Source organism: Carcharodon carcharias, chromosome 33 (genome assembly GCF_017639515.1).
Source record: "Carcharodon carcharias isolate sCarCar2 chromosome 33, sCarCar2.pri, whole genome shotgun sequence".
Taxonomy (NCBI): domain Eukaryota; kingdom Metazoa; phylum Chordata; class Chondrichthyes; order Lamniformes; family Lamnidae; genus Carcharodon; species Carcharodon carcharias.
Window position 1 is genome coordinate 2,110,994 of NC_054499.1, and position 19,527 is coordinate 2,130,520.

Here is a 19,527-nt window from a genome sequence, read left to right on the forward strand (position 1 = left end):
CACTGGGGTACAGTACTGGTGGGAACAGGTCTGTCACTATATATCACTGGGGTACAGTACTGGTGGGAACAGGTCTGTCACTGTATAACACTGGGGTACAGTACTGGTGGGAACAGGTCTGTCACTGTATAACACTGGGGTACAGTACTGGTGGGAACAGGTCTGTCACTGTATAACACTGGGGTACTGTACTGGTAGGGACCGGTCTGTCACTGTATAACACTGGGGTACAGTACTGGTGGGGACAGGTCTGTCACTGTATAACACTGGGGTACAGTACTGGTGGGGACGGGTCTGTCACTGTATAACACTGGGGTACAGTACTGGTGGGGACAGGTCTGTCACTGTATAACACTGGGGTACAGTACTGGTGGGAACAGGTCTGTCACTGTATAACACTGGGGTACAGTACTGGTGGGAACAGGTCTGTCACTATATAACACTGGGGTACAGTACTGGTGGGAACAGGTCTGTCACTGTATAACACTGGGGTACAGTACTGGTGGGAACAGGTCTGTCACTATATAACACTGGGGTACAGTACTGGTAGGGACCGGTCTGTCACTGTATAACACTGGGGTACAGTACTGGTGGGAACAGGTCTTTCACTGTATAACACTGGGGTACAGTACTGGTGGGAACAGGTCTGTCACTGTATAACACTGGGGTACAGTACTGGTAGGGACCGGAATGTCACTGTATCACACTGGGGTACAGTACTGGTGGGGACCGGTCTGTCACTGTATAACACTGGGGTACAGAAGTGGTAGGGACGGGTCTGTTACTGTATAACACTGGGGTACAGTACTGGTGGGGACGGGTCTGTCACTGTATAACACTGGGGTACAGTACTGGTGGGGACGGGTCTGTCACTGTATAACACTGGGGTACAGTACTGGTGGGAACAGGTCTGTCACTATATAACACTGGGGTACAGTACTGGTAGGGACCGGTCTGTCACTGTATAACACGGGTACAGTACTGGTGGGGACCGGTCTGTCACTGTATAATACTGGGGTTCTGTACTGGTGGGGACAGGTCTGTCACTGTATAACACTAGAGTACAGTACTGGTGGGGACGGGTGTGTCACTGTATAACACTGGGGTACAGTACTGGTGGGGACAGGTCTGTTACTGTGTAACACTGGGGTGCAGTACTGGTTGGGACAGGTCTGTCACTGTATAACACTGGGGTGCAGTACTGGTTGGGACAGATCTGTCACTGTGTAACACTGGGGTACAGTACTGGTGGGGACAGGTCTGTCACTGTATAACACTGGGGTACAGTACTGGTGGGGACAGGTCTGTCACTGTATAACACTGGGGTACTGTACTGGTGGGGACGGGTCTGTCACTGTATAACACTGGGGTACTGTACTGGTGGGGACGGGTCTGTCACTGTATAATACTGGGGTACAGTACTGGTGGGGACGGGTCTGTCACTGTATAACACTGGGGTACAGTACTGGAGGGGACATTGTCTGTCACTGTATAACACTGGGGTACAGTACTGGTGGGGACAGGTCTGTCACTGTATAACACTGGGGTACAGTACTGGAGGGGACAGTTTCTGTCACTGTGTAATACTGGGGTACAGTACTGGTGGGGACAGGTCTGTCACTGTATAACACTGGGGTACAGTACTGGTGGGAACAGGTCTGTCACTGTATAACACTGGGCTACAGTACTGGTGGGAACAGGTCTGTCACTATATATCACTGGGGTACAGTACTGGTGGGAACAGGTCTGTCACTATATAACACTGGGGTACAGTACTGGTAGGGACCGGAATGTCACTGTATAACACTGGGGTACAGTACTGGTGGGGACCGGTCTGTCACTGTATAACACTGGGGTACAGAAGTGGTAGGGACGGGTCTGTTACTGTATAACACTGGGGTACAGTACTGGTGGGGACAGGTCTGTCACTGTATAACACTGGGGTACAGTACTGGTGGGGACGGGTCTGTCACTGTATAACACTGGGGTACAGTACTGGTGGGAACAGGTCTGTCACTATATAACACTGGGGTACAGTACTGGTAGGGACCGGTCTGTCACTGTATAACACGGGTACAGTACTGGTGGGGACCGGTCTGTCACTGTATAATACTGGGGTACTGTACTGGTGGGGACAGGTCTGTCACTGTATAACACTGGAGTACAGTACTGGTGGGGACGGGTGTGTCACTGTATAACACTGGGGTACAGTACTGGTAGGGACAGGTCTGTTACTGTGTAACACTGGGGTGCAGTACTGGTTGGGACAGGTCTGTCACTGTATAACACTGGGGTGCAGTACTGGTTGGGACAGGTCTGTCACTGTGTAACACTGGGGTACAGTACTGGTGGGGACAGGTCTGTCACTGTATAACACTGGGGTACAGTACTGGTGGGGACAGGTCTGTCACTGTATAACACTGGGGTACTGTACTGGTGGGGACGGGTCTGTCACTGTATAACACTGGGGTACTGTACTGGTGGGGACGGGTCTGTCACTGTATAATACTGGGGTACAGTACTGGTGGGGACGGGTCTGTCACTGTATAACACTGGGGTACAGTACTGGAGGGGACAGTTTCTGTCACTGTGTAATACTGGGGTACAGTACTGGTGGGGACAGGTCTGTCACTGTATAACACGGGTACAGTACTGGTGGGAACAGGTCTGTCACTGTATAACACTGGGGTACAGTACTGGTGGGAACAGGTCTGTCACTATATATCACTAAGGTACAGTACTGGTAGGGACCGGTCTGTCACTGTATAACACTGGGGTACAGTACTGGTGGGGACAGGTCTGTCACTGTATAACACGGGTACAGTACTGGTGGGAACAGGTCTGTCACTATATAACACTGGGGTACAGTACTGGTAGGGACCGGTCTGTCACTGTATAACACTGGGGTACAGTACTGGTGGGAACAGGTCTTTCACTGTATAACACTGGGGTACAGTACTGGTGGGAACAGGTCTGTCACTGTATAACACTGGGGTACAGTACTGGTAGGGACCGGAATGTCACTGTATCACACTGGGGTACAGTACTGGTGGGGACCGGTCTGTCACTGTATAACACTGGGGTACAGAAGTGGTAGGGACGGGTCTGTTACTGTATAACACTGGGGTACAGTACTGGTGGGGACGGGTCTGTCACTGTATAACACTGGGGTACAGTACTGGTGGGGACGGGTCTGTCACTGTATAACACTGGGGTACAGTACTGGTGGGAACAGGTCTGTCACTATATAACACTGGGGTACAGTACTGGTAGGGACCGGTCTGTCACTGTATAACACGGGTACAGTACTGGTGGGGACCGGTCTGTCACTGTATAATACTGGGGTTCTGTACTGGTGGGGACAGGTCTGTCACTGTATAACACTGGAGTACAGTACTGGTGGGGACGGGTGTGTCACTGTATAACACTGGGGTACAGTACTGGTGGGGACAGGTCTGTTACTGTGTAACACTGGGGTGCAGTACTGGTTGGGACAGGTCTGTCACTGTATAACACTGGGGTGCAGTACTGGTTGGGACAGATCTGTCACTGTGTAACACTGGGGTACAGTACTGGTGGGGACAGGTCTGTCACTGTATAACACTGGGGTACAGTACTGGTGGGGACAGGTCTGTCACTGTATAACACTGGGGTACTGTACTGGTGGGGACGGGTCTGTCACTGTATAACACTGGGGTACTGTACTGGTGGGGACGGGTCTGTCACTGTATAATACTGGGGTACAGTACTGGTGGGGACGGGTCTGTCACTGTATAACACTGGGGTACAGTACTGGAGGGGACATTGTCTGTCACTGTTTAACACTGGGGTACAGTACTGGTGGGGACAGGTCTGTCACTGTATAACACTGGGGTACAGTACTGGAGGGGACAGTTTCTGTCACTGTGTAATACTGGGGTACAGTACTGGTGGGGACAGGTCTGTCACTGTATAACACTGGGGTACAGTACTGGTGGGAACAGGTCTGTCACTGTATAACACTGGGCTACAGTACTGGTGGGAACAGGTCTGTCACTATATATCACTGGGGTACAGTACTGGTGGGAACAGGTCTGTCACTATATAACACTGGGGTACAGTACTGGTAGGGACCGGAATGTCACTGTATAACACTGGGGTACAGTACTGGTGGGGACCGGTCTGTCACTGTATAACACTGGGGTACAGAAGTGGTAGGGACGGGTCTGTTACTGTATAACACTGGGGTACAGTACTGGTGGGGACAGGTCTGTCACTGTATAACACTGGGGTACAGTACTGGTGGGGACGGGTCTGTCACTGTATAACACTGGGGTACAGTACTGGTGGGAACAGGTCTGTCACTATATAACACTGGGGTACAGTACTGGTAGGGACCGGTCTGTCACTGTATAACACGGGTACAGTACTGGTGGGGACCGGTCTGTCACTGTATAATACTGGGGTACTGTACTGGTGGGGACAGGTCTGTCACTGTATAACACTGGAGTACAGTACTGGTGGGGACGGGTGTGTCACTGTATAACACTGGGGTACAGTACTGGTAGGGACAGGTCTGTAACTGTGTAACACTGGGGTGCAGTACTGGTTGGGACAGGTCTGTCACTGTATAACACTGGGGTGCAGTACTGGTTGGGACAGGTCTGTCACTGTGTAACACTGGGGTACAGTACTGGTGGGGACAGGTCTGTCACTGTATAACACTGGGGTACAGTACTGGTGGGGACAGGTCTGTCACTGTATAACACTGGGGTACTGTACTGGTGGGGACGGGTCTGTCACTGTATAACACTGGGGTACTGTACTGGTGGGGACGGGTCTGTCACTGTATAATACTGGGGTACAGTACTGGTGGGGACGGGTCTGTCACTGTATAACACTGGGGTACAGTACTGGAGGGGACAGTGTCTGTCACTGTATAACACTGGGGTACAGTACTGGTGGGGACAGGTCTGTCACTGTATAACACTGGGGTACAGTACTGGAGGGGACAGTTTCTGTCACTGTGTAATACTGGGGTACAGTACTGGTGGGGACAGGTCTGTCACTGTATAACACGGGTACAGTACTGGTGGGAACAGGTCTGTCACTGTATAACACTGGGGTACAGTACTGGTGGGAACAGCTCTGTCACTATATATCACTAAGGTACAGTACTGGTAGGGACCGGTCTGTCACTGTATAACACTGGGGTACAGTACTGGTGGGGACCGGTCTGTCACTGTATAATACTGGGGTACTGTACTGGTGGGGACAGGTCTGTCACTGTATAACACTGGGGTACAGTACTGGTAGGGACAGGTCTGTTACTGTGTAACACTGGGGTACAGTACTGGTGGGGACAGGTCTGTCACTGTATAACACTGGGGTACAGTACTGGAGGGGACAGTGTCTGTCACTATATAACACTGGGGTACAGTACTGGTGTGGACCGGTCTGTCACTGTATAACACTGAGGTAGAGTACTGGTGGGGACAGGTCTGTCACTGTATAACACTGGGGTACTCTACTGGTGGGGACAGGTCTGTCACTGTATAACACTGGGGTACAGTACTGGTGGAGACAGGTCTGTCACTGTATAACACTGGGGTACAGTACTGGTGGGAACAGGTCTTTCACTGTATAACACTGGGGTACAGTACTGGTGGGAACAGGTCTGTCACTGTATAACACTGGGGTACAGTACTGGTAGGGACCGGAATGTCACTGTATCACACTGGGGTACAGTACTGGTGGGGACCGGTCTGTCACTGTATAACACTGGGGTACAGAAGTGGTAGGGACGGGTCTGTTACTGTATAACACTGGGGTACAGTACTGGTGGGGACGGGTCTGTCACTGTATAACACTGGGGTACAGTACTGGTGGGGACGGGTCTGTCACTGTATAACACTGGGGTACAGTACTGGTGGGAACAGGTCTTTCACTGTATAACACTGGGGTACAGTACTGGTGGGAACAGGTCTGTCACTGTATAACACTGGGGTACAGTACTGGTAGGGACCGGAATGTCACTGTATCACACTGGGGTACAGTACTGGTGGGGACCGGTCTGTCACTGTATAACACTGGGGTACAGAAGTGGTAGGGACGGGTCTGTTACTGTATAACACTGGGGTACAGTACTGGTGGGGACGGGTCTGTCACTGTATAACACTGGGGTACAGTACTGGTGGGGACGGGTCTGTCACTGTATAACACTGGGGTACAGTACTGGTGGGAACAGGTCTGTCACTGTATTACACTGGGGTACAGTACTGGTGGGGACCGGTCTGTCACTGTATAACACTGGAGTACAGTACTGGTGGGGACCGGTCTGTCACTGTATAACACTGGAGTACAGTACTGGTGGGGACCGGTCTGTCACTGTATAACACTGGGGTACAGTACTGGTAGGGACAGGTCTGTTACTGTGTAACACTGGGGTACAGTACTGGTTGGGACCGGTCTGTCACTGTATAACACTGGGGTACAGTACTGGAGGGGACAGGTCTGTCTTTGTATAACACTGGGCTACAGTACTGGAGGGGACAGTGTTTGTCACTGTATAACACTGGGGTACAGTACTGGTGGGGACAGGTCTGTCACTGTATAACACTGGGGTACAGTACTGGTGGGGACAGGTCTGTCACTGTGTAACACTGGGGTACAGTACTGTTGGGGACTGGTCTAGCACTGTATAACACTGGGGTACTGTACTGGTGGGGACGGGTCTGTCACTGTATAATACTGGGGTACAGTACTGGTGGGGACAGGTCTGTCACTGTATAACACTGGGGTACAGTACTGGTGGGGACAGACCTGTCACTGTGTAACACTGGGGTACAGCACTGGTGGGGATGGGTCTGTCACTGTATAACACTGGGGTACAGTACTGGTGGGGACAGACCTGTCACTGTGTAGCACTGGGGTACAGTACTGGTGGGGATGGGTCTGTCACTGTATAACACTGGGGTACAGTACTGGTGGGGACAGGTCTGTCACTGTGTAACACTGGGGTACAGTACTGGTGGGGATGGGTCTGTCACTGTATAACACTGGGGTACAGTACTGGTGGGGACAGACCTGTCACTGTGTAACACTCGGGTACAGTACTGTTGGGGACTGGTCTAGCACTGTATAACACTGGGGTACTGTACTGGTGGGGACGGGTCTGTCACTGTATAATACTGGGGTACAGTACTGGTGGGGACAGGTCTGTCACTGTATAACACTGGGGTACAGTACTGGTGGGGACAGACCTGTCACTGTGTAACACTGGGGTACAGCACTGGTGGGGATGGGTCTGTCACTGTATAACACTGGGGTACAGTACTGGTGGGGACAGACCTGTCACTGTGTAGCACTGGGGTACAGTACTGGTGGGGATGGGTCTGTCACTGTATAACACTGGGGTACAGTACTGGTGGGGACAGGTCTGTCACTGTGTAACACTGGGGTACAGTACTGGTGGGGATGGGTCTGTCACTGTATAACACTGGGGTACAGTACTGGTGGGGACAGACCTGTCACTGTGTAACACTGGGGTACAGTACTGGTGGGGATGGGTCTGTCACTGTATAACACTGTGGTACAGTACTAATGGGGATGGGTCTGTTACTGTGTAATATTGGTGTCTAGCTCTGTGGCAGCATTTTTGACTCGGAATCAGAAAAAAGATTTTGTAGGTTCAAGTTCCACACCAGGGAATTGACCATGCACTCAGTTTGGCACACTCGTGTGAGTACTGAGGGAGTACAGCGCAGAACATTCTAAGCGAGTGCCACACTGTCAGAGCTGCCATATTTTGGTTATGATGTTTAATCGAGACCCCGACTGGCCCCTTGGGTTGGTGTAATTCAATGGCCAAGCGCAGTGGAGTTTCCTCTGGGGTCCTGCCTAATATGTATCCCGCAAGAGTACAAGAGCAAGGAGGTTATGTTGAAGTTGAATCACTAGTAAGACCTCAGCTGGAGGATTGTGCCCAGTTCTGGGCACTGCACTTTAGGAAGGATGTGAATACCTTGGAGAGAGTGCAGAAAAGATCCACCAGATTGGTTCCAGGGATGCGAAACTTTAGTTATGAAGATAATTGGAGAAGTTCAACTCTTTTCCTTGGAGAGGAGAAGACCGAGAGGAGATTTGATAGGGATATTCAAAATCATGAGGGGCCTGGGCCGAGTCGATCTGGAGAAACTGTTCCCACTCGTGGAAGGATCGAGAACCCGAGGGCCCAGGTTGAAGGTAACTGGTAAAAGAAGCAGAAGTGATACGAGGAGAAACCTTGTCACACAGTGAGAGGTTAGGGTCTGGAGGGCTCTGCCTGAGAGTGTGGTGGGGGCAGGTTCAGTCGAGGCATTCAAAAGAGAATTAGTGTTATCTGAAAAGGGAGAATGTGCAGGGTTAAGGGGAGCAGACAGGAGAAATGGCACTAAGTAAAATGCTCATTCGGAGAGCCGGTGCAGACGTGATGGGCCAAATGGTTACCTCCTGCGCTGTAACAATTCTGTGATTCAGTGAACCAACATCTAACATTAAGTTATCTGGTTGTAATCAGTTGGTTGTTTGTGGGAGCTTGCTGTGCACAAATTGGCTGCCCCATTTCCTGGTTTACAACAGTGCCTATACTACTGTTTAAAAAAAACATATGCCATGAGATGGCCAAAGGCTGTAAAAGCTACGGTAGAAATAAATGAACAAAGTGTGCTGGATTAACAAATGTCTGATGCTGTACAGGTTCTGGACAAGCTGCTGCTTTACCTGCGTATCGTACATTCCATTGATTACTACAACACCTGTGAATACCCAAATGAGGATGAAATGCCCAACCGTTGTGGGATTGTACACGTCCGTGGACCTCTCCCTCCTAACCGAGTCTCTCAGCATGAAGGTAAGATTGACAGCAAATATCTGAGTGAGGCTGGGGGTACTCGTGGGTTTTGGTGGGGGGGAGGGGGGGGGGTTGCGGGTACGCAGCTGGCACCTGCTATCCAGAATCCAGACTGGGCACATGCCAGTTTCCGACTAGGCGAGTCTCCAGGGGGTGGCTTTGTGGAACGGTAGCTCACGTTGTCCATACCTTCAGCTGAGGGAACGCGGGCACCACCTCCGGGTTTTCTACATGGTGCGGTACACGGCAATTGGTGTGAATCTTCAGGCATTGTAAGATTTTAATTAGGAGTAATGTACTTTATGTATTCCAACAAGGTGTGGCCATTTAACAGGTATTCCACTGACAGGAGAGCCGGTAACAGGAGAACACAATTTAAGATAATTGGTGAAATAGCAAAGGACAGATGAGAATTTTTTTTTACACACAGTGAGTTATTGTGATCTGGAAGGCGCTGCCTGAAAGGGCGGCGGAAGCAGATTCAACAGGAACTTTCAACAGGGGATTGGATAAATACCTGAAGGGGGAATAAAATTACAGGGCTATAGGGAAAGAGCCGGGGATTGGGGGGAGTTTTTGGGTTGGGGCGGTGGGGGGGGGGGGTACTAATTGGATAACTCTTTGAAAGAGCCAGTACAGGTTTGATGGGCCGAATGATCAGCTCCTGTGCTGTAAAAATTTTTGACATTCATTAAAAGTTGGATGCTGCACTCTTACGAAGTCTGACTGAGTTTTCTGTGCATTGCTGAGCTGAGGGTAAATAACCTTATGGTTGAGGTAGGATGTATGTGCAGTGGATCAGCTGGTAGTCAAACACTATCAGAAGAGGGCTGTTATTTTATTGAGCATTCCAGCTGAGGGTTAGTGACAGACAGCGGCGATGTTGGCGGACCACTACAAGATCCTGGGAAAGGGTTAATTGGATTAGCACAGAGGGTCAGCAGCATAGGAGGAAGGATGTTCTGGTTAATGTGGGGCAAATTAAATTTCTATCCCATGTCAGGAAGATATAATAATTCTCATAAGGTTATTGGAGTTTATTGTAAAATAGTGGTCTGTGTGTGTGTCTGTGTGTGTGTGTGTCTGTGTGTGTGTGTGTCTGTGTGTGTGTGTGTCTGTGTGTGTGTGTGTCTGTGTGTGTGTGTGTCTGTGTGTGTGTGTGTCTGTGTGTGTGTGTGTCTGTGTGTGTATATGTGTGTGTCTGTGTGTCTTTGTGTGTGTGTGCGCGTGCACGTGCCAAGGGTGCATTTGCATTTTTAAATAAGGCAGACTAGATTGTTTTCAAAAGAGGCAGTGAAATGTATCGCCTAGCCAGGTGAAGTTCAGAAACAGTCTGTTTATTTTTCCCAAAGATTACTGGTAAAACTTAGTACTATGAGAGATTTTTATTTTCAGAGAGGTAAAGCCCAAAGACAAGGTGAAACAATGGGAAATTTGCATTCAAAGGGGAAAATATGTATAAAGGAGCGAAGGCTGTGTGTAAGGGTAGGCATTTTAAGATCTAACAAGTGTGAAAAGCTTCAGCGTCTTCGCCTCAAGCTGCTGTTTTCAAAGCACTGAAGTTAAGAAAATTCACTTTGAATTGGATTGTCAGGGTATCATGTTTCTTTGCCTGAGTCTTTTAAAATCTGTGCGTCTTCCCACTGCCTTAATGAAAGTGTAACTGGGAGTTAGATTAATTAGGGGGTTTAGAAGTTATAGTAGTAATGTGTAGACATATATATGTGTTTAAAATCATTTCTCTTATTAATGAATATTTAATCTAGTTTTGTAAAATTACTACTTATTCTTATTACTACTAAATTCAGGGCACTCATCTCGAAATGTATACAAATTGCAAAACAAGTTGTTGACAATTGTTTCAGGTTTCCCTTTGGGATTTGAATAACTCAGCATTGACCATCGGCTGTGCCATAACACCCAAATCATTGCTGTCAATGCTGATGAGTTAGCGAAAACACCAGTGTTTGTATAGCATGATGTGAAAATATTAGGCTCGTGTGTTAATGTGCGAGGGTCAAAGTGCAATAGGTGGTAAGTGTATCTCCTCCAGGGAGCAGGAGTTGTACAGAGGGCTTGAGTATAATGTAGCCAGGCGGGTCTTGCACTAGATTGTCCAGCGCTAACTGCTGGCCAATTAGTATTAATTGGGCATGTGCTTCTGCTTAGTTGCAGAGTGGCAGAAGCTGTTTGAAGAGAAATTGACACCTCTCTTCAGTGTGAGAGAGTGTCTTTCTGAAGAAGATGCAGCAAAGATGGGCAAGAAAGACCCTGAGCAGGAAGTGGAGAAGTTTATCCTGGCCAACACGCAGGAACTTGCCAAGGACAAGTGGCTGTGTCCTCTGAGTGGGAAGAAGTTCAAGGTGAGCAACACCCCAGCACTTTCTTCCTCCCCGCATTCAAAGTGGGCTGAAAAAGCGGCTCAGTTTAATCTGAGTTTCCAAGCTCAATTCAAGTCTTCACTTCCCACTCCAATCCACTGGCTTCGAAAAGCCAGAGTTGGTGCCACCTAATTGTCTGTGTCTTCTGAGTTCACAAACTCAGGTTTGTGAGTTCCTGGTGTAACGTTTTGCTATACCCTTTTGACTGCAGGGGCCGGAGTTTGTTCGTAAACACATCTTCAACAAACACAGCGAAAAGATTGAAGAGGTGAAAAAGGAGGTGTCGTTTTTCAACCACTTCCTCATGGATGCTAAGCGGCCGGCTCTGCCAGAAATTAAACCCAATCAGCCACCGACACCTGGAGCACAGCCAATGGGTGAGTTTACACAGTAGTTCGAAAGATTTGTTCAGGTTGGTATTGCAGGACAAAACTCTTTCTATTTCAGGCATCCAGTGCTGACAACAACCACTCCCACCGCAGGTTCCGCACGGGGTTAGATACAGAGTAAAGCTCCCTCTACGCTGTCCCCATCAAACTCACCCAGGGCAGGTACAGCACGGGGTTAGATACAGAGTAAAGCTCCCTCTACACTGTCCCCATCAAACACTCCCAGTACAGGTACAGCACGGGGTTAGATACACAGTAAAACTCCCTCTACACTGTCCCCTTCAAACACTCCCAGGACAGGAACAGCACGGGGTTAGATACAGAGTAAAGCTCCCTCTACACTTTACCCATCAAACACTCGCAGGACAGGTACAGCACGGGGTTAGATACAGAGTAAATCTCCCTCTACACTGTCCCCATCAAACACTCCCAGGACAGATACAGCACGGGGTTAGATACAGAGTAAATCTCCCTCTACACTGTTCCCATCAAACACTCCCAGGACAGGTACAGCACGGGGTTAGATACAGAGTAAAGCTCCCTCTACACTGTTCCCATCAAACACTCCCAGGACAGGTACACCATGGGGTTAGATACAGAGTAAAGCTCCCTCTACACTGTCCCCATCAAACACTCCCAGGACAGGTACACCATGGGGTTAGATACAGAGTAAAGCTCCCTCTACACTGTCCCCATCAAACACTCCCAGGACAGGTACACCATGGGGTTAGATACAGAGTAAATCTCCCTCTACACTGTCCCCATCAAACATTCCCAGGACTGGTACAGCACGGGGTTAGATACAGAGTAAAGCTCCCTCTACACCATCCCCATCAAACACTCCCAGGACAGGTACAGCACGGGGTTAGATACAGAGTAAAGCTTCCTCTACCTTGTCCCCATCAAATACTCCCAGGACAGGTACAGCACAGGGTTAGATACAGAGCAAAGCTCTCTCTACACTGCCCCCATCAAACACTCCCAGGGCAGGTACAGCACGGGGTTAGATGCAGAGTAAAACTTCCTCTGCACTGTCTCCATCAAACACTCCCAGGACAGGGTTAGATACAGAGTAAAGCTCCCTCTACCCTGTCCCCATCAAACACTCCCAGGACAGGTACCGCACGGGGTTAGATACAGAGTAAAGCTCCCTCTACACCGTCCCCATCAAACACTCCCAGGACAGGTACAGCACGGGGTTAGATACAGAGTAAATCTCCCTCTACACTGTCCCAATCAAACACTCCCAAGACAGGTACAGCACGGGGTTAGATACAGAGTAAAGCTCCCTCTACACCATCCCCATCAAACACTCCCAGGACAGGTACAGCACGGGGTTAGATACAGAGTAAAGCTCCCTCTACACTGTCCCCATCAAACACTCCCAGGACAGGTACAGCACGGGGTTAGATACAGAGTAAAGCGCATGCTGCAGCCATCACTTAGCCTTTACAATTCATTCTGTTCTCAGCTTAGCTCTTGCGTTGACTCAGTCCCTCTTCAGGATGGATCTTGTGGTTGCTATGTGGGGCTTGGTGCTGTATGCCTCACAACGTGGATTAAACAGCTGCTTCTCTTTATTTTCCAGGTTTGACCCCAGCCATGGGTTATCCCCACCATTCTCCTCAAGGCCTGATGGGATTCGGTCAGCCCCGCCCACCTGTCATGGGGTTTGGAGGTAAGATAACCAAAGTGAAATGGCCTGGTCTTCATGCAGATTAACTGTGTGCTGCTGAGTAGCAGAAGTTTACCTGCTCTGCTGTGCATCTCTGTGCTGCACATTTACGTTGCATTAGTAACAAGGAAACATGCCATCTGCTCTGTGCTGGTGTTTCTGCTACACACCAGCCTCCTCCCACCCCCTCTCCATCTCACCCCATCCCCATATCCTTCTATTCCTTTGTCCCTCATGTGTTTATCCAGCTTCCCCTTAAATGTCTCTACACCATTCACCTCAACCTCTCCCTGTGGGAGCGATTTCCACATTCTTCCCACTCCCTGTGTGAGGAATGTTGGAACTTAGTAATTCTGTGTGTGAGAAATCTGTTTAAACACATCCATGCAATCCCTCGAGATGGTGGAGTTGTTTTGCAGCCTCTCGGCTTTCTCTCTCCCTCTCCCTCTCTCTCTCCTGTTTATTTTAAATGAGGCATAAGTCTTGGTTGTGCTGGTGTGGTAGCTCGTCTGTGGAGGCAGTAACGCTGTGTCTGTGTTTTCAGCCAGCTCAGGTGACGTTCCACAGGCCCAACTCATCAACCAGGGTTCAGAAATGTCACCGAGCATCCTGTGCCCATAGACGCACGGACCTTGCTAATGTTTCTCAGCACCACGTGTCAGCCGCAGCTGCAGTCTCTCCTCTGTTGCACAAGTTTAGTTTTTGCTAATTTCTCTGTGTTATAGATTTTAAGATTATTTCAGAAGAAACCTAACGGAAATTAAAGGAACCAAATCGTACAAGTTATTTTGTTCTTTGCTTGCACATCTTGAACCACAAATGGTGTCAAAGTTTGCTGCACTTTCTAGATGGGACGTTTCTGGCCAGGTTTAACCGGTCCGTTTCTAGATGGGATGTTTCTGGCCAGGTTTAACCGATCCGTTTCTAATGACTGTACTTCAGCTCATGCTGCAATAACTTCTGAAAAGGGAAACGTGTTTTTTGGATCCGAATGAGTTTTAATCGATGACAAAGTTGGTCGGGAGTATTGGGCAAAGTATACGTGAAACCAAGGTGCCCAGATGTTTGCACGAATAGGCAGGCTCACTCACAAGCCGCACATTCGGCCCCCGTGGGAAAGGTGAATATCATACACCGCGGTACATGGCCAACAAGAGGCGGACATTCAACCCATTGAGCATGTTTTGCCATTCAGTGGAACACAGTTGATCTGTATCTTAAACTGGGGTTATCTGATTTAGTAACTGTTAATATCCTTTGCCAACAAAACTCTGAAAGTAGGAAGCATCCAACTGGTATTTAGACATGTTATTGGGAAAAACTTTATTCATCTAATCCGGTGCTGTACCTTCCCTGGGAGTGTTTGATGGAGACAGTGTAGAGGGAGCTTTACTCTGTATCTAACCCGGTGCTGTACCTGTCCTGGGAGTGTTTGATGGGGACAGTGTAGAGGGAGCTTTACTCTGTATCTAACCCCGTGCTGTACCTGTCCTGGGAGTGTTTGATGGGGACAGTGTAGAGGGAGTTTTACTCTGTATCTAACCCCGTGCTGTACCAGTCCTGGGTGTGTTTGATGGGGACAGTGTAGAGGGAGCTTTACTCTGTATCTAAACCCTGTCCTGTACCTGTCCTGGGAGTGTTTGATGGGGACAGTGTAGAGGGAGTTTTACTCTATCTAACCCCGTGCTGTACCAGTCCTGGGAGTGTTTGATGGGGACAGTGTAGAGGGAGCTTTACTCTGTATCTAACCCTGTCCTGGGAGTGTTTGATGGAGACAGTGCAGAGGCAGTTTTACTCTGTATCTAACCCCGTGCTATACCTGTCCTGGGAGTGTTTGATGGGGACATTGTAGAGGGAGCTTTACTCTGTATCTAACCCTGTCCTGGGAGTGTTTGATGGAGACAGTGCAGAGGCAGTTTTACTCTGTATCTAACCCCGTGCTATACCTGTCCTGGGAGTGTTTGATGGGGACAGTGTAGAGGGAGCTTTACTCTGTATCTAACCCCGTGCTGTAGCTGTCCTGGGAGTGTTTGATGTGACAGTGTAGAGGGAGCTTTACTCTGTGTCTAACCCCGTGCTGTAGCTGTCCTGGGAGTGTTTGATGGGACAGTGTAGAGGGAGCTTTACTCTGTATCTAACCCTGTCCTCGGAGTGTTTGATGGAGACAGTGCAGAGGAATTTTTACTCTGTATCTAACCCCGTGCTGTACCTGTCCTGGGAGTGTTTGATGGGGACATTGTAGAGGGAGCTTTACTCTGTATCTAACCCTGTGCTGTACCGGTCCTGGGAGTGTTTGATGGGGACATTGTAGAGGGAGCTTTACTCTGTACCTAACCCCGTGTTGTACCTGTCCTGGGAGTGTTTGATGGGGATAGTGTAGAGGGAGTTTTACTCTGTATCTAACCCCGTGCTGTACCAGTTCTGCGAGTGTTTGATGGGGGCAGTGAAAATTAATTTGGTTAGTCTTTACTAATGGATGGGTTTAGGTAATTCTGGCTATATGTTGAGTGGTTCTGATTGACCTGGCCTTGTTGACTATGCCTGTGTTTTGTCTACAGCGGGACCTGCCTATCCCCCTCCTCAATATGGTGGACGAGGTGCCTATGATGCATATCGAGGACAGGGAGGTTATCCAGGGAAGCCAAGGAACAGGTTTGTATTGGCACATAGTAATCAGTTGTCAGCAATGAAGTATTTTGGAGAAACCTCTGTCCTATATGCTCACTGACCTACATTAGCTTTCAGTCCATCAGTACCACGCTTTTGAAGTTCTCATCCCTGCCTTCTGCTCCCTCCATAACCTGCTCCTCTCTATCTCCACTACCCTTACAACCATCTCAGATGTCTGCACTCCTTCACATTAAGCCTTTTGCATAAACCCAGTTTCCCTCACTCCACCATTGGTGCTTTCAGCTGCTTCAGTCCTGAGCTCTAGAATCCCCCCCCCTCACCCCTCTCCCCGAAACCTTTCCTCCATTCTCTCCACCTTCAAGCCTCTCCTTAAAACCTACCTCTTTGACTTGGCTTCTGATTACCTGTCCCTAATTTCCTCGAGACTTGGTGTCAAATTTGGTTTGATTGCACTCCAGCAAAGCGGACTTTTCACACATTATATAGGTACACGATGTTGATGTTTGCTGTTGACTTACAACCCACTCCTTTTTCCAACTTCCCCAAGTGTCTCTCTATAGTTATTAAAAAAAAATAATGATATCCCTTCTTTCATTCCCATTTCAGTGCTCTTCTTAAGGACATATACCTGCTTCTGGTGTCTTGCAAGTGAGCGTTAGGATAGCAGCAAGAACAATATTAGAGAAGTTGAATCACCCTTCCATTTTTGGGATGGCTTGGAGTTTTGCTCCTCAAGTTACCCAAAACCTGATCCTGTCCCAATATCTTCAGCCTAGTCTAGCCAATGAGATGGAGTTGCCAGAATGTTGGCCAAATGCAAGGGGACTGCACTCACTCACTGACCACGTGGAGTGCCGGATTTATCTGTCTAGAACTGTGCTGCTAACCTCGCATGCTCTGGGATTGGTTACACACTCAGGTCTTTATGGGAAGCGAAGCTTATCTGCAGATTTGAACAGCGATAGATCATTTCAGCATTGACGTTGGGAGTTCAGGGTTCGCGTGGCAGGCTTAAAGCTGGGTGCTGTGTCTGACTTTTTCCTTCAATGTCATTGGCCCTAAACCCATTGTGTGTGGGGAGATGGTGGCATAATGGACACTAATGTCACTGGACTAGTAATCCAGAGGTCAGGCTAATGCTCTGGGGACAAAGTTCAAATCCCACCCAGGCAGCTGATAGCAGGAGGGGAGGGACAGGTGGAGCAAAAGGGAAGGTCAGGGATAGGTTAGAGGCGGGGGGGGGGGCAATGACAAAGATGACATGAAACATAAGGCTAAGGGAGTGGTAATGATAGTATTAAAGACACAAAGCAGGCATCTAAAGTAGGTGTTAATTGCAGAAGTGAGAGGGAAAGGTTCCCGTGCCCTGGCTGATGTCACCTAATCTTTTGGATATCTGAAAAAATGAACTAAAGATATAAAGTATAAGTTGAAAGGCGAAGTGATTCAGTTTGGTAGGGAGAACATGGAGAGACAACATAAAATAGAGGGTACAACTGTCAATAGGGTGCAGGAGCAGAGGGACCTGGGTGCATATGTGTATAAGTCATTGAAGATGGTAGGACAGGTTGAGAGCACGGGTGTTAAATATACAGTATCCTGGGCTTTTTAAATAGAGGCATAGAGTATAAAAGCTAGGAAGTTATGTTAAACGTGTATAAAACACTGGTTCATCCTCAACTGGAGTATTGTGCCCACACTCTAGGAAGGATGTGAATATGTTAGAGAGCAAGAAAAGATTCACAAGAATGGTTTAAGGGATGAGGAACTTCAGTTACGTAGATAGATTGGAGAAGAGAAGATTGAGAGGCGATTTGATAGAGGGTTTCAAAATCATGAGGGGCCTGGACAGAGTAGATAGGGAGAAACTGTCCCCACTGGTAGAGGGATTCAGAACGAGAGGGCACAGATTTAAAGTAATTGGTAAAAGAAGCAATGGGGACATGAGGAAAAGCTTTTTCAGAGTGAGTGGTTAGGATCTGGGATTTGCAGTCTGAGAGTGTGGGGGGGAGGAGGCAGGGTCAGTCGAAGCTTTCAAAATGGAATTGGATCATTACCTGAAAAGGGAAAATTTGCAGGTCCCTGGAGAATAGGCAGGGAAGAGGGGCCTTAGGTGAATTTCTCCTTCAGAGGGCCAGCATGGACATGACGGGCTGAATGGCCCCCTTCTGTGCTTGTCGCCATTCTGTGATTCTAGAGATGGTGACAAAACTGTAAACTGTCTGCTTCATAGAGCCTCACTATACCAGGTGAGTTCCCTCCTCCAAGGGTGTGTCCCAGGCTTGTAATTGAGGTGCTTTACCTCTCAATAACACCCCTTTAATTTTGCAGTATTACCTTTCATTTTAAAATAGCCGTCCTTTGTTTTCAAAAGCTGCAAGGAGGTTATTATCTTGTGCTCTTGGGAGAGTGAAAAACAAGCTGTGATTGTTATCTCAGAAGAAATGAAAGATTAAAATTTCTTGCTCATCATGCCGCAGCCCAGTGTTTGTTTAATGATCATGTGGTGTAGGGTTTACCACAGTGTGCCCAGTCTGTAAGCCAGCTTACAGCCACGCCAGAGAACCACATGGGAAGCAACTTATTGAGGCGTTTGACCGACAGAGACGGTGAGCAAGGAAATGTTTACGATATTGAGGTGGCTGCTGGACTGATCTGCGGACAGATCCTGATGAAGATCTCAACCCTGCCCTTCCAGCTTGGCCTTGTTCTGTCTCCTCTCTGGCCCTGCATTTTATCCAACCGTGGCTTTTGTTTGTCTGCCTAGCTGTTACCAGTCTCACTCTCTAGTTTCTCCCCTCCTCGAGCCCTTGCTGAGGGTCAGATCTGCTGGTTCTGCCTTGCTGCGCTCTTTGATCAGTCAAACTCCGTCACCGGGTGAGATACCAGAGAGAAATCGGAGGCTGTTGTGCTCTACGAGGAATGTGGTCCCTCCCTCCCCTCTGCTCCCCCTCCTCCTGTCCGCCCAAGCAGTCTACATAGCCAATCCCCATTCCCCCCCCCGCCTCGGCCAAGCCAGCCACCCACAACCAAGGGGAAGGGAGGAATTGTTGAGTCTGTTTTGCGATTTTTTCCAGTGCTGTTGCAGTCTGACTGGAAGGAGGGTGCCTGATGTGTTGCATGCTGCAGAACACACTTGATATCTCCTTTTGGTCTCTTACAGGATGCTGAGGGGTGACCCCAGAAACATTGTGGAGTACAGGGATCTCGACGCTCCAGAGGATGTCGACTTTTTTTAAATTGTCCCAGTGAGGATGTTGCATCAGTGTGTTTATTACTTTGTGCTTTTGTTAAGTTAAGGAAACTTTGTAAGGCTGGAGTTATTTTGTCCAGGCAGACACAAAATGTTGTTAATGTAGAATAGTGTTTTCTCTGGGAACTCTCTCTAACCGATATCTGCCAGCACTGACGTAATGTGTCTTTCTGAAGTGTCGAAAATAAAAGGAAGTCTGAAGCCTGGCTACACAGTTTTACTTCATGTTTAAGGCTCTTTACATTGTCAAAGAGGTGAGGAGCTGGGGTGCCACTCCTCCAATGTATACCGCAGCTTCTTAATGCTCAACAGACCCTCCCCTGGGAAGG

The 19,527-nt window shown here is 48.7% G+C and overlaps 1 protein-coding gene across 3 annotated transcripts in view; it reads left to right on the forward strand.

Annotated features, from left to right (window-relative positions):
- The window catches only part of srrt (serrate RNA effector molecule homolog (Arabidopsis)), an 87,607-nt gene extending 68,203 nt beyond the window's left edge, over positions 1 to 19,404 (forward strand). For all 3 annotated transcript variants that reach the window (XM_041178955.1, XM_041178957.1, XM_041178956.1), the window contains exons 16-21: positions 8,716 to 8,869; positions 11,039 to 11,232; positions 11,462 to 11,627; positions 13,228 to 13,317; positions 15,873 to 15,966; positions 19,109 to 19,404. In XM_041178955.1, coding sequence (XP_041034889.1) covers positions 8,716 to 8,869; positions 11,039 to 11,232; positions 11,462 to 11,627; positions 13,228 to 13,317; positions 15,873 to 15,966; positions 19,109 to 19,184 — 774 coding nt within the window. In that variant the 3' untranslated portion in view covers positions 19,185 to 19,404. The remainder of the gene's footprint in view (positions 1 to 8,715; positions 8,870 to 11,038; positions 11,233 to 11,461; positions 11,628 to 13,227; positions 13,318 to 15,872; positions 15,967 to 19,108) is intronic.
- The last annotated feature ends 123 nt before the right edge of the window (positions 19,405 to 19,527 follow it).